This window comes from Anser anser (assembly GCF_964211835.1).
Source record: "Anser anser genome assembly, chromosome: 2".
Classification (NCBI taxonomy): Eukaryota; Metazoa; Chordata; class Aves; order Anseriformes; family Anatidae; genus Anser; species Anser anser.
This window is the reverse complement of record NC_139721.1, coordinates 147,634,672-147,654,222: the sequence shown is the minus strand read 5'-3', so window position 1 is coordinate 147,654,222 and position 19,551 is coordinate 147,634,672. Positions and strand designations below refer to the sequence as shown.

At 39.9% G+C, this 19,551-nt stretch overlaps 1 protein-coding gene across 4 annotated transcripts in view; it reads left to right on the top strand.

The window, feature by feature from the left end:
- The window catches only part of NRP1 (neuropilin 1), a 111,266-nt gene extending 94,401 nt beyond the window's left edge, over positions 1-16,865 (top strand). For 2 of the 4 annotated variants that reach the window (XM_083824633.1, XM_083824631.1), the window contains exons 14-18: positions 6,582-6,719; positions 9,424-9,695; positions 10,199-10,292; positions 11,806-11,862; positions 13,125-16,865. In XM_083824633.1, coding sequence (XP_083680759.1) covers positions 6,582-6,719; positions 9,424-9,695; positions 10,199-10,292; positions 11,806-11,862; positions 13,125-13,414 — 851 coding nt within the window. In that variant the 3' untranslated portion in view covers positions 13,415-16,865. Of the gene's footprint in view, positions 1-6,581; positions 6,720-9,420; positions 9,696-10,198; positions 10,293-11,805; positions 11,863-13,124 lie in introns of all 4 variants that reach the window. The other 2 variants (XM_083824632.1, XM_083824630.1) reach the window with 1 other exon arrangement.
- The last annotated feature ends 2,686 nt before the right edge of the window (positions 16,866-19,551 follow it).

Genomic DNA, 19,551 nt, shown 5'->3' with positions numbered 1-19,551 from the left:
CTTACTTTGCTCCTTCCGCAGCTTTCATAGCATTTTTTAATATCCTGTACAATTTACTGGGAGTGGAAGAGAGGACAGATTAGGGCAGAAAATCTGAGCCGTAGAGACTAGGAACACCAGTTTAAAGCTCTGTGCATTACTGATTGGAGAGCGGTAAGGAGGTCAGTTTTCAGCTACTCCCATTTCCTCCATTAAGGTACAGTCAGACACAGTCTTGCAAGTGATTTATTAACAGGGTGGGTAAGTGTTTATCATTGTTTCCTCAACTATGTGACACAAACCTCTTTTGCTTCAAGTAGAAGAAAGGTACTAATAATGCAAAAATTTCCTACAGGACACCAGTGGTGTCGAGCTGATAAAGAGATAGAGCTGGCTTCTCTCTGACATTGTTCCCCCTCTCGGCTTCTGCGTTCTGACATTGCAGAAGCAAATGCATTTACTGTCCCTAAAATTTGTCTCCAGGGCTGTACAGTTTGCTTGGTCAGCGTATACTATTTCTAGCTCTGCCCTGCTGTATGAGCGGGGCAGATTGAGGGGTACCAGTGCCTTCGCAGGACACTTCTCCGTGCTATTCTCCCTCAGCCAGCAATTCTCCCCCAACCCCAAAATTTAGGGTTGGGGAAGGGGAGGGAGGTATCGCAGTGGTTTTTGAGTAGAACATTTGGATTTTTCTGTCTGAAACAATCTTGTAGCTTTTTATTTGGCTGAAATGAAGGATTTATTTTACAGTTCTTTTGACTGTTTTCTTGCATTTAAACAAATGCTAATTGAAAATTCATAAAGTGCCTCTGTGGTATGCAGTTTTCCTCGCTCCTCCACAGTACCAGATGCAGTTACAGGTTGTGTTTAATCCCTTTGGCTTGGGTGGGACTCTCCAATAATAGATTGACTGTTTCTGCCAGAGATGAAGATATCCTCATTTTCTCTCCTTACTTCCCTCCTGCACCACCTTCGTTTACTGCATGATGAGCCAAGTTTTTTCTCTACTGAAGAAGTTTATGAGGTTCCCTTCAGAGCATGCCAATGCTACTTCCCTGCATTGTGTTGGTAGAAGCTGTTTCCTTCCGGGGAATAAGGGACAAGTTCACATCCCAAACTCCAGGCTCCCACATGGCAGCACATTACAAAGATCAGAGATAGAGTTCAGTCAGACGCCAATAAATAAGGTTTCCCAAATCTGCAGTTTAAGACATAAAGGTTTCCAGCTGCTTTGTAATCCCTCACTGAAAACCAGCCAGAAAACTCCCCAAAAGGGGCAGCCAGAAATTCCCGTCAACATGGGGAAAGCCTCCTTGGCATGGCGGTGGTGCATCTCCCTCTATGGAGGGGGCACGGCTGGACCTCTTTGGCACAAGAAAGTGTGTCCGAGCTAGAGGCCATGCTGCAGGGAGCAAAAGCCTGCTACAGCAGCCACAAATATCATAGTTTAAACTGGCCTTGAAGCTACAGAGCTGCTTGGGCTCCCCCTGGCCTCAGCTGGCCGAGGATCAGGGGATCAGCACACTCCAGCTCTTTCAGCTATTCTCAAGCTGAATGAGGTATCCATTTAACACACCAAGGACTGAGCCTTCAGCTTCAGCCATAACTCCCCCTAAGGTTTACCTTAAGATACTAATACACCTCGAGGCAAATGGTGACCTCCAAGCCAAAGAGCTATTGAGGAAGAGCTGCAGGATGCAGGCTCCTGCGGGTAACCCTGCATGAGCTACACATGCCATTGCCAGCCACAACAGCTCATGTCACAGTGATTCAGGACATATTGCCCAGCCCTCTCCGTACCAGCTCCTGCCGTGGCACAGGTACTTCTGCAATAATACGTGCTAACAGCTACGTTGCTGTCCACCTGCCTGCACTCATGCCTGCAAACACCCCTAATCTTGTTATCCCAGACTAACACACTTGTGTGTGTCAAAGCCTGAGATTATCCTATTCCCGCCAGCTTTCATACACTGTGGAAACAGTTAAGTGCAAATAGCTGGAAAGCCTTGTGTATAAACAAGCTTTCCATCAAAGAGACTTTTGCAGTTCATTTCAAGGGGACTGAATTGTAAGAAAATAAAAAAGAATCATGATTTCAAACTGCTAAAAATGTTTAAAGCTTTGATTTTTTTTTAAGAGAAGATCTACTTTGCTCCTCAGACTTAAAAAGGTGCCTTTAGCAAACCTGTCCGTCAAGATAAATACCTTTCAGGCCTCAGTCCTACGACTCACCAACATCTAGCCTTTTTGAATACATCTCTTTTAATTCCACAGAACTATCTGAAACTCTTGACTCTTAGATATTTACATCCAGAGCAAGCAGTTCATTTACATTATGTACTCTCTGAATGTAAGCTCAGTCCTTTGTAAAGCAGTGTTCAAGAAGTAACTTATCTTGTTATTCATCCATGTAAGAGGTATTTCAGGAAAATATAAATAAGAAATCCTGAGGTTAAAATCTACACAAAGAAATAATTTAAAGGTAGAATAGGTCTGATCCTCATTTATGGCAGGACAACTTTGCATCAATAAAGGGATGTAAAGGGATATTAAAGCACTTAAATTAAAATTTACTATCATTTAAGGTAATTCTATGCCACCAGTATAAGCAGTATAAAAAGGTGAAATGCAAATAAGAATCAGACCCAATATACTACTTTGAAGTGGTCCAAATTATGTTTGTAATTTCTCATTTTAATGTTGATGTACCCTTTGGCAAGAGCATCCTATAGAGAATTTTCATAGCATTTTTAATGCCATCATGCTCTTTCTTGCCTCTTGTCAGAAGAGTTATAAAAATATGTCAAAGTCTGTGGGCCGCAAAAGATTAATGGACTTGCAAGAAACTCACTCAACTAGATTTTCAAATGACTTTCTTGTTCGTGTGCAGTAATGGTTCCAGCTGTGAGCAAGATGTGGTCAAGAAGTACAGCTGTTGGTTATTCTTTGAGGATAAATCTGTTTTAATTCAGTATCACGTACCCTACATTTTCAAAAAGACATATGGGATTTCGTCACACCTCCCTCTCAGATTCTCATCTGAAGTGGTGCTATTTAGTTACATAATAGCTGGTTTTCTTCATCCTCTCAATAGGCACAAACCCCAAGATCAATCACCTCTTGGCAAGGGAATTATCTTAGCAGGGGAATGGGCCAGCGCTGCAAAGGGAGCTCACCAAATGCTACTCATCCTTCCTTCCTCTCTACTTTCCTTCCTTTCCCAAGAGCTGCCAAGCTATAGTTCAAGGACAAAGAAGAGGACAGATTGCCTGTAGATTACTGTGAGCTACTGTATCAGCCCCCTGGGACCTTTAATAGAAGAATTGAACTATTATGTCTTTTGCTGGGACAGTCCTCCTGTCCATACGACTAATGAACCTATCCTGATGCTACAAGTGTCTGTTATTAATTGGCTAGCAGGTCTATTTTTTCTTTTTATGGGTCCCTGGGAGAAGTATTGGAAGAGACTTAAGAACAGACAATAAGAGATGGCATGTTTAAGGAGCCCATAAAATGAGAGTACTCTGAAATGCCTTGCCTTTGACCTTCAGTTCCATTGCTGTGATTGTCTAAGGAAGGCATTAACACGATCACTTCTGAGAAAACAGTAAGGACCTAGCAAAAAGTAGCTGACTGAGAGCAGGTTACATGCCTAATCCTGCTCAATTTCAGGGGATTCTCATTAACTTCTGCATGGAAAAGAAGTTCATTTTTATGTTACTCTATGCTGCCTGTGAGACCAAAGCCAAGGAACACAGGCATGGCCAAAGCATATCAGACTTAGGCTCTTTGCCAGTTTACTGGCCTATATGTTTCAAATGAAAGTGTACAAAAATTCTTTATTAGATGGTGCTGTGAAATTTAGTCCTGCTTTGAAGCTCTCCTTCTAATCCCAGTGTTCAGAGCTTGCTTCAAACCATGAAGCAGAAGGCTTTTGTGACTCCATGCATTTTAGAATTAACAATTAAATTTTGGATATTTTTCTCATCTATTTCAATGTCCAGTTTTCTTCGAATTGTGCTCAGCTTTAGCAGCATTCAAGGGAAGCAGTGTTGTTCACACTATATGAGAAGGTATTTCCTTTGATCAGTATTGAACTTCACTGGATGCCTCATAGTTTGCGGGCTATGAAATGGGGAAAACAGAACATTGTAATCTTCCTTCTCTAGATTCTTCACTCATTTATATATTTCTCCTGTGTCCTCTGCTATTTATTTTTATTCAGAGTTGAACAATCCCTGTCCTTTCAGTTTCTTTGTGCTATATGCTCATTTTTGCTGTTACATCTTCAAATGTATGTGATCTCTCTACCACTGTTCTCCTTTCTTGTGGTTTGAATACCACGCAGGCTATTACAAGCTTTGCATGATATAATCCTTTGGGATTAATAAAATTAATTTTGTTTTAGGTTTTCTAGGGCCTTTTTTAAAGTTCTGTTTCATGGCTCTGATGTCAAAGCCATGCAATATAGCTCTCTCTAGGCCTCCTTGACAATGAAAGGATATTTTTCACAAACTTAAAACCCTTTAATTCATTTCAATGTCACTCTGTTTCTTTAAAAAAATTCCCCTTGATTTTCAGATGTCCCCTTTCGGACAAGATCTCTTTGATCACGGTCCCATTGTCTAGGAAAGGAAAAAAAAATACAAAACATATACTGAAGTAAGAAACATAATGGATTGCCTTTCTGTACCCATGTGTGCACAGGCTGAGTTCTGCTTCTTCCACGTTGTGAGCCCAAAGAGAGATTATTCACCATGATCTTCCCCTTTCCTAGAAAGGGCTGGGGTCTGCCAGGAAACACGTTTTCTCCACATTGAATTCCTGCAACAGACAGTATCTGTTTAATTCATTTGTTCCCAGTTAGGATGCCGCATCCGTGACAATGTCGGGTAGACCCCTCCGGAGGCCGGCGGGAGGGCGGGGGCGGCGGGTGGGATGGGGCAGATGAAAGGCAGGAGAAGAGACAGGGCTCAGTGCTGAGCTGCCGTAGCAGAAGGGATGGATGGGATCTGCCATGCACCCAGACCTCTCTGCTGACAGAAGGGCATTTTGAGGGGCCCAGAGGGGAGAGGGCACCGTGGCTGCCATGCAGGAATACGGTGAGTTGAGTTAAAACTTTGTCTGGGAGCAAGGTCTCACTGAACAAGGACACAGCGAGCAAGGAGAGAGTGATAGATGAACCCCTTTTGTATCTGTCCTGTCTTAACCTACTCACTTGAGGTTTCCTTTGAGGTTCATAAAATAACAGTTCTAGTTTACTTCCTATTAAAATCTGGCTTGTGAGTTCAAAAGCCTTTCCAGTCTTCCCTGGGCTGCTCACTGTGTGGAGAAGGTCTTTGCCTCTTCAGACTGAAGGAGATCCACCTCAAAGGTCTGCCCGGCTGCAGGTCCCAGCACACTTCCCACATTTCTCCATATTTTCCCACAATAAACAAAAGACATTCTAAGTTTTACATTACCTCTCTCTCTCTCTTTTTTTTTATTATTAATTTTTATTTTTACGTAATGGGAGAGATAGCAAAAGAACGCAATTGTTCCCCGAGAGCTGATAGTGATGGGAGCACAGAGTCCTTTGTTCTCAGTTTATATTTGCACAAAGCATCTCGTTAAATTAAACCTAAGTTTTTTCCTTTAATAAGGCGTGAGTCATGTCTGAGAAAAGACTTCAGAATTTGGTCACATTGCTTTAGAAAGAATATTGCTCTAGTGGGAGTTGCCATTGCTCAAGGTGAGGTGAAAGTTCATACCAGTGGGGTAGAAATCAAAAGCCCAAAAGATTTCAAACTGGTTCTGAAAATAAGAAATACACGGGATTTATGTGCTATCTTTGTATAATATTCCCATCCAAATTCCAAGTTGTATTGAATAAAATAAGCTACTAGGTATTAAACCTTTGGGCAGAATTGAAGAGAAGCTGAAAACAAGATATGATCTCATCCTGACCATAATACCAGACTTCCCTTGTTTTACGTGGAGCTTGTTTTGAAGCTTATTTTCAGTTCACTTGGCAATCAGCCACATTTGTCCCTTTTCTGTCTCAATTTGTCCATTTCAATGCTGCCATCTTGTGGGCCTACTTGTCTGGAAGATGCTGAAATACTGTTTCACACTGAAGCCACGTATTATACGTTTCACCAGAAATCCTTTATGGGCAAGGACATTTCACTAGTATTCCTGACTTTTCTTATTTTTATCCAAATCTCATTGTGATTTGTTGCACAGTTATGGTGCAAATGTATATTAACAACCAGTGAATATATCTGATAAGCCAGAGCTTTCTTTTTTGAGTCATATATATTACAACAGAGTTATCAGACAATGTGTATCAGACAATGTGGGCAAATCAGAAGAATTAATCTAACGACATAATGTCACAAAATATGGTTCATAAAGAGACAAAAAACAGTTATATCATTTACTAGACATAGCCATTCTTCATCTTTTTCCTAGAAGGGCTGCTCTTGTTATGGCTTCTCAGACTTTCAAGTGGGAATGGCTCCCTTAAATATCAAATAAATACATTTGGTTCTGAAATGCAAAATCTGAATAATGCAATTAATAATCATATTTCCTTCCTTCTTTTCTCTCTTTTCCTGCAGAGTTGCCAATATACAACTTCAACTGTGGGTTTGGCTGGGGATCTCACAAAACTTTGTGCCACTGGGAACATGACAACCAGGTGGATTTGAAGTGGGCAATTCTGACCAGCAAAACTGGGCCAATTCAAGACCACACAGGTAATCATGAGTTCATGATTTAGGCATTTTACATGGGAAGAAGTTGTTCTGTTTTATACCAAGATGCCTTCCAAAACCACAGGAGCGTGAGTTATACCTAAAATATGTATTGTGGGAAAGATAAGTCTGGGCAAACTGATCGGTTATGTGTAGACACAACTGACCATAATTGTCCCTTCTGTTGGGGAATAAAGATCATTTATGGTCAGGAATTGAAGATATTCCCTCCTTCTGACTAGCCTTTGGATAACTGCCATCCAGGGTAGGGGAAAAAAAAAAAAAAAGCCAAATATTCTGCAAATATAACTTACTAAATGATACTGTCCTGAACAAACCTCATGAACTATTCCTGTTTATAGTTACTGTCTGCTACAGAAAGGTGTTGCAAGTAAAATTTCCCCAATGGACTTGTTTCGATGTCCTCCTCCTCTCCAACAGGAGCTGGCGATTGCAGTGATCCCTTTGCTCACGCAGAGTTTTTCCAGAATTATTACCGGAAATAGATTGGTTGGTTTTGTAGTATCTAACTCATGGCTCTGCATAATTAGGCAATAAATATGCTGCTGGCTAGTGGAGAAGGGGAAGGCAGTGTGTGACCTGCACAGCCTCTCACTTCAGTGTTCTCTCTTGCATACGTGCAGATTAATCAAATGTGTTAGAGATGAACCCCCCCTTCCCACTTCTGCAACCCCTTTGCCTAATGAGAATGACAAGGAAATTAGACAAAATTGGACTTTTTAAATTCTGAGACATTTTCAATTGAATCTTAAGACAAGTACAGTAGTTTCAGGGAAAGAAAAAAAAAAAAGAAACTTATAATACTTTGACTATAAATGGCATTGTACAAATAAATGGCATCAAATTAACTAAATGCAGTTAGCTGAAGTGAAGGCTGTAATGGTGGAAAAATTGATGTAAAGTAAAGTGAAATGGCTCAGTAGGATCTGACATTGAAAGGAGGTTAAAAGCTATGTTAGCCAGAGACTGACAAAATCTAAAAGGCATGCATAAGTAAAGCTCTAATTAAGACAATGAAGACAGAGTTCCTGACCCAGCACTGCAATAATATTCTGGAAATGAGAGCTATCTGCACTTTGCCACCAAGGATTATAGAGAGACTGAACCTGTCTTCAATCAAGAGATGAAGAAATGATATTTTTCAAATGAGATTTTGTTGTTTCTGCTGGGCCCTGCTAGTGCAGAAGGCTTATCCATTCCATCAACTGTAACTTCAATAAGTCTTCCAGGCAGCTCCTTTCGCTCCTTGCTGCACTCACTTTCAATATTGTCCAGAATTTTCCTTCATCTCCAAGGGCACCTTCACCTGCAAGGTTTGCCATCTAGGCGGGGTGAGTGTGAACGCAGACCACAAGCAGTCTGAATGGCACTGCCATCCTAACCATGCCCCTCAGTGTGGCCATTAACCAGCAAAGCCACCTTGCACATTGGCAGAAGAGCAATGAGCAATCCCCAGGTATATCTTGCCCTCAGCTTTACTTGTATAAAGCTGAAGAAACTCCACATAAGTGATATTCAACAACAATTGCTTTATGACAGCAGAATATTCTATACACCACTTCAAAATGTACGTTATGATTAATTTTGGCCAGTTAGGTCGTCTGGGATGACATCCTAACGCTGTGATTATTTTCCTTTTTTCCTCCCTTTGGATTTCCCTGTCACCATTCTTTGATGAGATTTGCACACGTGTTGTGCTGCTCTCTACACAGAAGCAAAGCTGGAAAGAACATATAGGCAAATAACATATGCCAGTAAATGCTGTTTCCATCCTGTTATGTGACTATATAATGTATGCAATTTACTCACCCACAACAGGTGAACTTTGTATTTTTCTACCCTAATCCTCTGCAAATAGGCTGTTCAACACCTGACTGAAATGGCGGCTTGGCTAGTGCAAATCACAAGCACTTCACTGTAGTCAGTATCTCACTTAGCATTTGTTTGTTACCAAATTACATTCGCCCCTGCTTCCCTCCCAGTGTGATTAAACAAGTGATTTTCAAAGTTAAGGGGATCCAGTGTTCAGATTTCAACACGTATAGATCCATTCTGCTCTTCAGAAAATACCAACCATAATCTTAATCTTCTGGAAAATGGCTCTCAAAAATACGGAGCCCAATATATTGCTGCCAAAATCAAATGGAATATCTCTGGCACCATTTGTGACAATAGTATAACTTGATTTAGGAACACTGTTTAGATTTCAGTTCCTGATCTCAGAGCGTAGCTGCTCACAGCTATCTTCTTCTCCAGTGCTCTTCCCATTCTGACCTTGCCTTCTCAAACGCAGACTAAACAGAGATTAAAATAGCTCTTTGCACAATCAGTGTGGAGCAGGCCCAGGGGATTTCTGCCAAGCCTGCTGCATGAGGACAGGCTCTCCTCAAGAGGTGCCCACTGACTAGTGCAGCATACGTTGTCACACTGAACATGCTCTTGCCTCCTTTCCTGAGCAATTCTTGGCACAGGCCGTCCTGGTGAGCAGCACAGGAGACAATGGCCAGCAGAAATAAACTCTCCTTGGGGCACGCGTGCTTCCCCAGAGCTCCCAGAGCACCGCCCTCAGCTGTGAGACTTGGCAGGAGGCAACACGAGCAGGGGTGGCTGGGGCTGGGGTTTATTCGGTGAACAAATAAAATGACATTTGGTCACTATTTCTAACGCAGTCCTTCTGTCACAGCAGGAGATGGCAACTTCATTTACTCGCAAGCTGACGAAAGCCAGAAAGGCAAAGTTGCCCGGCTGCTGAGCCCCGTGATTTACTCACAGAACTCTGCCCACTGCATGACCTTCTGGTACCATATGTCCGGCCCGCACGTCGGCACCCTGAAGATCAAGCTGCGGTACCAAAAGCCAGATGAATACGACCAGGTGCTGTGGACCCTAAGCGGGCACCAGGCAAACTGCTGGAAGGAGGGACGTGTTCTTCTGCACAAGTCTGTGAAACATTACCAGGTGAGTGTGGCCATCGTTCGCTACGCTGACAGAGATGATGCCATGGAGGCCTTGCTGGTCATGTTTTATACGCCTTAGCAGAAAATGTCACTGGAGGATTTACGTAGACAGGTTTATACCTACAGATGAGGTGCTGCTGCTGTGACAGTAATAATAGTGGCATATTTCATGGCATCTCAGATGACAGTGATACAAGCAATTTGTTATAGAAGGCCAAATAAATACATTAGAAATCACTTCTCATCTGTCACAAAACTGCATCCTTGCCACAGTTTTGCTGCTGATGTAGAAGACTTCAGTGAAGTTATGACATTATATACATTCACGTTTGCATGTGTAAGTTCAGAAAGACTTACAGTGCTGACTGACAGGCCACAATCAAAGTATATGTAATATGGCATCGTGACAACTGGAGACGTGTGTTAACAGCTAATTAAAATTTCCTGAATGCTTCAATTGTGTGTTAACATGAAAACAATGTGAAAATTATCTTATTTTTCTAGGTGGTTATAGAGGGAGAAATTGGAAAAGGAAATGGAGGAATTGCTGTGGATGACATTAATATTGACAATCACGTAGCACAAGAGGATTGCAGAAGTAAGTACAAATAGGAAGAATGTATCGATATCTCATCCAAAATATGATTTATTTAGGTAGCTGGTTGGAGGGGTTGGGGGTTTTTGGTTTTGGTTGTTTTTCTTTGTTTCTTTTTCTGTTTGTTTGCTTTTTCTATGAGAAAGGGACACATAATTATTGCCTATATCGGAAACTTTGCACTGAAAACACTCTGATTTGGCCCATAGCTTAATTCATAGGCTGACCTCAGTACTGCAGTGATGCTGTCTTTTGGTTCAGAACTGGCACCCTACTGATGGGTCACAGCGCATTCACATCCTCACATCTCTCCCTGTATTTTTATTGATGTACTCTTAAAATTATTCTGCTTTTCCTAATGCTCTTACCTGACTTAAGTAATGCTCAAAATTCCAATTTAATTTCTTCACCCTTTTTAGATCATTTACCACTTGAAAACTATCCTAGGTTTTTTAAAGCACTGTATCAAACCCGCATTGGATGTGCAAGCATGGTGCAATGGCCCCTGCCCTGTCCTCTGCTGTTCTGCAGCTCTGAGGTTGCTGTGACTCGTTTGCTATAGTCACCAGCTCCCAGACATATATCACTGAGTAATGTTAGATCATGGCCTGTTCCACATCTGAGCCAAGCTATTCTTGAGCCACTATTTCAGAGGTTTTATTTCTGGCCAGTCTTGAGTTATTCCAGTCACTGCTGATCATATCTGCATTGCATACTGCATGTAATTTGGCAGCAGCACCCACAGATAAACACAAGAAACTGAATCCTGTCCTTCACGATGGAGATTAAGCAATGACTTTCACATAGGAGAGGAAATAGAACTGAGAAGCGTCGGCATCAGAAGTATAAACTTACGCCATCTGAGTTGGCAGCACAACTGAGAACAATAATAGAGGGTGTTCCTCACCCTTTGTGGCTAACAGCCATTTGGGGATAACATGACAGGCTTCTACTACATGGTAATTTCATTGCCAAATAAGAAGACTGTACAGTCTCTTCATTGTGCAGTCCATCTCCTGGGGTTCATCCTAGGCCACCAGAGTGACTATTACCAGGAAAGAGAGGCAGGGCACGGTGCCCGATCTTTCTGTGGTGTCCTCCTTTTAGGAGCCAAAGCCAAAAGCTCAGTCTGCAGCCCAAACATGAGTGGTCTTGCTGCAGTCGGTGAAACTGTTCTTGTGATTAACTATGCCTTCACTGATGAAGTGTTATGGAATTGGGCTCCAAAATTGTAAATACAATGAATGAGATGCTAATTTATCACACTGATTTCTCTTTCCTAGGCATGGAAAACCCCTGCTGATAACTCTAAAACTGTGCCAAGATTGGGTGGAGAGGAGTTTTTAAATCCTTTTTTCTCCATTAATTTTCAGAGCCCATCATAATGAACAGTTCTGTCAAGCTGACATAATGATGCTCTGACACAGAAAAATCTGCTATACCATTATTGCCAGCATGATAGTCAATCAGTGTTTGTAACCTTAATAATCAATGTCAATTCTCTTTGCTTCATTAGAATCAACTGATGTGGAGAATGAAATAGATGAAGAAGACCCAGAAAGTAATCAAACAGGTAAAAATTGTGTTATTGTTACAAGAACATGAATTTAAAAGTGTATTTTCATGTGAATTTTTGTATTCTATTTATCTATTTATTTATAGATTGGTTCTCTTAACTGCTCATAGTACTAGGTTTTTTATTTATCTAGATCAAATACTAAAAAAGCTTATACTTATACTAATGATTTCATATTTTAATTCTTCTATGCCACACAATCTTACAGACTTTCTATCATTTATAACTATCTCAAACATTTAAAATTATATTTTTATATATTTGTTACATTGCATACATCTATACATACAGACACTATAGATCCATAATATTTTGTTATCTAGAAGGCATGCCCAAAGCTGAAGAAAAGCTATCATTATATCTTACAATTTATGCCTCATGCGGTGTCTAGGTAATTAGGCTCAAAACTCTTCAGGCTAATCATTTCTCAGACCTTGCTGAAAATGTCATTTTATGACCAGTCTACCAAAGCATTATCGTTTTCAATGATGATAGCTGTAAATGGATCATTAAATGGATCATAATTGTCATATTGTCCCAATAATAAAATATAGTCGCATTTTTTCAGGCATAGAGCTTAGGTGTTTTTTTTTTTCCTTTCTGTTACAGTCAGTGGGATTGTTATCATTGGTTTCAGTGAAAGCAGCATTTGTCCAGAAAGAGTTTTTTGCTTTTCCTGCAACAATTAGCAAAGTTTATAAGTTTATTTTATGTCCTTAATAAACTCAAAGAGGTGAGGGAAAACGTGATACCCAGTGAATATTTACACAAGGGGGCAGAGTGCTCTGCTGTGTCAGTTCTGTCCCTGTTTGCATTTCAAGGTCCAATCCTGAAGTCAGTGAAGTGGAGATGGACTCAAACTCGGTGGAAATTCCTGATCAGTGTCTAAGACTATAAATATTCACACTGAGCTGTATAATATTTATTTAACATTTTGGAGCTAAATACCACAGGCAAAATATAACCAAAAGGTCTGGTTATTCATTCCCAAGACTCCTATGTAAATCAAGACAGAGTCAGACCCCTAATATCATGTAGCAGATTCAATGACTGAAGAACAGTATGAAGAAATCAACAACTATTTGGGCCACATTATAGTTTTCAGCTGCTTATGACTACCCTCCAGGAAGCTAGGTTTTCAAATTATGTAGCAATTTATGCCAAAAACTTTATATTCTTTTTCTAAATTTCCAACTCATCAAACAAAGCTCTAACTCTAATCTGTTCTGAACATTTTGCAATTCTTTACTCCGTTTCAGGGTTTACGCCTCGATATCATACAGATGAGGACTACGATGACAACATCTCCAGGAAACCAGGCAACGTCCTGAAAACCTTAGATCCAATCCTTATTACTATCATAGCCATGAGCGCACTTGGGGTGCTTTTAGGAGCCATCTGTGGAGTTGTCCTGTACTGTGCTTGTTGGCACAATGGGATGTCAGAGAGGAACTTGTCTGCACTGGAGAATTACAATTTTGAACTGGTCGATGGTGTAAAACTGAAGAAAGACAAACTAAACACACAGAATTCTTACTCGGAAGCATGAAGGTATAAAGTGAGTGGAGAAGTTTCAGAGAATCGAGATGGAAGGACATAGCTCGGTCGTGCTGGGGAACTGTTGATCTTCTTTTACTGTACAGGCTGAAAAGTGCATTGATGACACTGAGCCAAGCTTTTCTCAGGAGCTTCAATGAGTGTGTAACCGATAAACATGGACACCAACCTGTGTTAACAATCTGAATCATGTACAGTCTGCTTTTTCTGTTGGTTTTATTTGAAATAATCAAATGCTGGTGTTGAGACCAAGTATGATTGACTTATAGTTCATTTTGTCTTTCTTTCTCTCCCTTTCTTTTGTTTTCTGTTAATGGATAATTTTGTTTTTACTGTGCAAAATCCAAGATGCTGTCACAAAATGTATTCAGTGGGGTCCTTTGGATGGACATGCTGTCTGTAGCTCAGTGCCCAGAAATTATTGGAGTAACAGCAATTTAGTGGACTCCTGCACCTGTATTTGTGTATAATTGCTCGTGTTGTGCATAGGCAAAGAAGGTTTAGGATGTTTTTGAAAGTACTGCTGCATCAGTACCAATATAGTGTGTCAGCTCTGTTTACGAAGCAATACAGTCAAATTTTATTGATGTTTTTCAGTGTTGTACTAAATTTTGTGCTTGTGAACTCCATAAAAGAGTATGTGCCATCATCAGACACAACTGGTAACCGAGTGTACTGCCTAAAATCTAAACAAAAAAAGTCCTTGGCACTGGCTAGTGTATGTCCTCTCAAGTGCCTTTTTGTTTGTACTGCTTCTCATTGTGTTAACATTGACTACAGCTCTGCTTCTCTCCAGTTGCGCCCTTGTCTTTAATCATATACTGATGGCTCACTGACTAAAAGAAAAGTATATTTTAGGGTGAGAAAGTAGCCTAAGCAAGGCAACTGCTAATCAGATTTGACCACCTGGCTCGATTGTTCTGCTTTCTGTATTTCAACTTCATGTCTCTTGACCCTTTTGTATAAAGCTGCAATATCCCCTTTTATTGTTCTTTCATATAGAATGTATTTTCAAATGTAAAATCTCTCTCCCTTTTTCTTCTCATTCTCTCTTTCTCTCTCTGAGTAGATTGCATAAACATTTGCCATTGCCAAGGAAAGAAAACTGCAGCTTTAACTTGCTGGTAATGGCAAAGGATTTTATTAGAGTTTGTGTTAAAAAAATAAGGGAAAATTCTTAACTTTACCCTCCAAAGTCGAACTTTGGGTTTCTTCTTAACAGCATAAAGTGACAGTATCTTTTTTCCTGAAGTCATGAAACACATCTTTTATCCTGAACAACTTGCCTGTTAATTACACTAGGGAAAATGAATCCCTCACTGAAACAATTGCCTTTAAAATGAGAAACTTTCCTCCTCCTGCCACTACCTGAATCAGACTTCTGTTCTCTCAGTAAACCTGTATTTTCATGCTAATCAATGCTAATTGGGCTTGCACATGGGTACTGGGGGCAGAATAAAATCCCACAGTGCATGTAGGGGATGTTCGTACCATTCTGCTGTATCTGACTGACATCTCATACCACGAGGTTTCTGTTTGACCAGAAGTGCAGATAGTGATAGATTCCGTGAGCTGAGATAATTTAAGCTGTCAGGAAAATGTGCTCAACAATTATGTGGCAATTTTTTAATATTTAGGGACAAATATTATTGGACAAATAATATCCAACAGCTTATGCAGCTGGTCCAGAAGGGTAAAAAGAAACAAGTATGTTGTGCTCAGGAGAGCGCAGGAGGAGGTGAGGGGGCAGAAGGTTTCTCCCCTCCTACCAGTGTGAGGGCAGCCCCAGGCCATCTGCAGTGACCTCCACAACACAGCTGGAGCTGGGGAGCTTCAGCCAGTGCAAACCTGGTGGAAGGAGTGTCCTGTGAAGTCCTGAACTACTTCCTCACTGAATTCCCTCCACAGAGCCAGGGAAGTGATTGTGACTTCTGGAGTTAGTCCTTTCCAAAACTGATTTTGTAGTAGAGCAATGAAGTATCCTGCCCAGGGTTAGGACTACAGAAGGGCTAATTCACCATTGAATTACTACAGCAACAGAATACACCCCTATTTCTCAATTAAATGTTTTGAAGCATATCTACCAATGTAAACAATGCTAATCATAAAACAGAAACTAATCACAAAACAGAAAATCCTGTGGAAACCAGTAACCCAGAAATTGAAGAAGAGGGAGGGAGACTAAAGGTTAAAAATATGAGGTAGGTAGTTGAAAATATTTTAGAGGAAGACTTAATAGAAAAAACAGTGGACAGTTGCAACTTCAAAGAACTCCTAAAGCAGAGACTATAGTGAATATTCAAACACACACTTCAGGTCATCATACCTTTACCTAAATTGTAAGAATTACCTCCCCAGGCTCTAGACCTTGGGTCATCCAGAAGGTGAGACGGAGCACCTAAGGCCTGAAAATTAAGCCCAAAATTTAGACCATGAAATGGCCCAAGTGACAAGCTCACTTTGGCAGAGGCAGAATTTTCATTTATGTCTTACAGTGTAAGTTGACCATCATGGTATCGCAGCAGCTAGTTAATTAACCCAAAGATAATGGATTTTTCAAAACTATTTTCAGCATACCACCATGTGCTTCAGTTGTGTTAGGATCTGCTCTCCTTAGCTCAAAACACTTCTAGTCCACTAGCCTGAGAGTTACATTTATATGTTGCCTTGAAGAGAAAATCCCACTGGGGAGCCCAGATGCAAAACTTTTTGAAATATTCCCATGGATTTCAATAGATTCTGGACCAGCTAGCTCTTGGTCTTGGTCTGTTTGAAGAGTAAAGCTGGTGGTTGTTTGTTTTTCTGTAATGTTTTAACATACTGAGAATAGTAAACATAAAAAGAATTGTATCTCCTTTGTGGTCTTCAGACCTTACTATGATAATGAGGATCTAGCACTGAAGATTTGATTTCTCTGAAGGTAATAGAATGAAAGTTGCCCTTCAAAAAAGGAAAAATGATACTGCAACTTTACATTGAAAAGTATCTTGCACTGATAAATATATTTAAAAAAAATTATATGTTTATAAAGTTATTAATTTGTAAAGGCAGTGTTACAAAATGTTCAGTTTATATTGTTTTAGATTGTTTCATAATTTTTAAAGTGTAAAATAACATATTTTTTTCTTTATTGAAAAACTATAAAAATCTTCTGTAGTAAAATGATTTCATTTTACTGGTATATTATTGCTTCATGTTTTGTACCATCATAAAACTTTGTGCAAATTTTTTTTACAGAAATTTTTATTTTCTATGACAATATGACACTTGTAAATTGTTGTTTCAAAATGAACAGCGAAGCCTTAACTTTAAATGACATTTGTATTCTCAGACACTGAGTAGCATAAAAAAAAAATCACATAGAACTGAACTGTAACTTAAATTTCCAAACTATGACTACTACATTCCAAAGAAACAGTTGAATTAAACATTTTCATAAAATATCCCATACCTGATGTATTTTATTATACTAAAATGGATTTGTTTTATTAAATGTCTGTTTTTCTTTAGAATCTTGCAACAAGCACAATGTTTTAATCATGGCTACACTTGTTCGAAGGCAATTAGTTAGAATAAAAGTTAGGATATATCTTGCTAGCTTTAGGTATTTACTGGACGTTTCTAAACTTAAGTTTCTCACCTAATCTGGTTGTCTCAACTACCCTTATGTACAATGGACAGACACCTCGGTAGGACAGTTCATTGTTTAGGGTGGTTTTAGCAGCATGGTTTTAATACTAAGCGCTTTGCACATTAAAATTTGTCAAATCTTTATTTTGCACTTATGAGCAATGCACATACTGTCAGTATGTCATTAGTTTGAGTGCTCATGGACATACTTACCTCAGCTACTTTGCTACTCCTGGGAAAAATATTGTGCTTATTACCATATTTTTGATGATTGTGATACTTGAAGAGAAAATATCAAATCTTTTTTCCTTGAGAGAGCAGTATTGTGGGTATGGGTTTAAAATACGAGCTGGAACTACAGCAATGCTTCTAACAAAACTTTGCTTTGTGGTTAGAGTGGGGATTGCTCTTGAAAACTAGTTGTAAAGGTTGTTGTTCATACAATCACTAAATCCAGATTCCTTAGGAATGTACTTCATTGCATTCTGTTTGTTTCTGTGATAATCAGCCGCAAGGCATTTTGAAGGAAAATAGATGACAATGGAATTAATTAGTGGGAAAAAGAAAAAAAAAATCTATAAAGTGAATCCATTGAGGATGAAGTTGAGAAAAGAGAGACAAGTATTTCAAGTTAAGGAAATTGTCTTTCTTTCATTTAGGGGAAATTGATTAGCCTAGAAGCTAATATTTACTTAGCACTAAGCCTTCCATTTCCCACACTAAAGAGACTGCATGAAGGAAAGACAAAAATACTGCAATGGGTTCTGGTAGTGAAACCCACCATAACCCGTAAACTTGGAAGAAAATAGTGACCAGATGGAAATAACAGATTGTTCATCTAAAGAAAGCCAAAGCCAGGAGTACATAACTCTGAGGTTCAAATATTAGGGTCATGGTCTGCAAAAAGGGTCTTAGGCAAGCAGACACAAGCAAACGCTGTCATTATTTTACAAATCAAAGAAACCAGCCCTAAATCAGCAGCCATGTAGCTGCAGTGCTGGACCCAGTCTCATTTCATTGCCCTTTAGCAGAACATAAAATATGATTATACAGCAACAGGCAGATGCGCAGGAGAGGCAGGGGCAGCCCAGCTGCCGTACAGTTGGGTAAGGCCCCTTGGCATCACGGAAAGGACAGTCATGCCTACCTGTACAAGCCTGCCTGCTGGGCCGAACCTACTGACCCCAGTGGAAAAAGAGGCTCCTCAGTCCTCATAAACTGCCTTCTGTGAGGCATATGAGGACTTAACAAGTGCTTACTAGCATATTTCTAAACTTGATCCCCATATGTCTTTTCTCATGTGTAATTAGTCTATTTTTAATTCAGTTCTCCTAACCCACTTTCCCAAAGTCAAATGTCCAATTTGGTTTTGATTTTCAGATCACAGGTAAATTTGCAGACATTATGGTTGTTAGATCCCAGAACTAATTCCCTTCCTATTCTTTAATTATCCTGTCCTTTGCAATGCATTATGCCTAACAGCATATAGGTTCAAGCAACATTAATTTATTAGAGCTTTAATTTCTTCTTTTATACTATCTTATGCATCAAGTCACCCATAACCACAATTTTATCTACAAGTGTTTGTTGAATTATAACAAAGTGTTTTTTTTTTTCCATAGGATACTTTGTATAGCTGTTTTCTTTGCCCATTAGTCCCCCTGTAGACCCTAATTGGTTTTCTACAGTAGGTCAGTTCCCTGTATACAGTTCCGTTTTCATAGTTACACTCATTCAAACTGTAATCTTATCACCTCAGGACTGATGGTGCCTCAATGGTTATAGCTGAAAATCTCATTAAAAAATCTTCTGGCACTTTTCACAGATGGATGGATTCTTATCATGTTTCCAAACCTAATTTCACCTTCAATAATCATATTCTCCTATTTAAATTTACATTGTTTTTATTCATCTTAGGCATTTAATTCATGTCCCTGTCACTGTGCAGCATCACTGTGCACCATGCACTGTGCTTCCCCACAGACAGCTGCATTTTCATCATGGGTGAGCTGGATCCTATTGAAAAAGGAATGACAGCTCTACTGGAGTGCCATTGGTACCAGAGAGAGAGAACTTTTTCACTCAAAGAGGCAAATGGGTGCAGACGTGCCTTTGAAGACCCAGGCAGCATCTCAGGACTGTAAGATGGGCATTCTTCACGCATTATTTTTATCTTGAGCACCTCTATTCCCTTTCCTCTGTAACATGTTTCTCTATGCCAGTTTTCTGCTTCCCTCCCTTCCCAAACACTTTTACATTTCGTATTACTAAGGCGTGCATAGCATGAAATAGCCCTGTTCAGTGCCCACGTACTCTGTGTCAGAAGAGAGGAGAAGAGCCCACTTCATCCCACCACTCCTTTTCCACATCCCTGCCAGGGACGTGTTCTCCATGTCGGGGTATAACTGGTATCCCTTTAATAAATAATCTACCTTTCAGGAAGCTTCACTGTTTTATAGATCAGGACTGATATCTTTGCATTAATCCATTAATTAAATA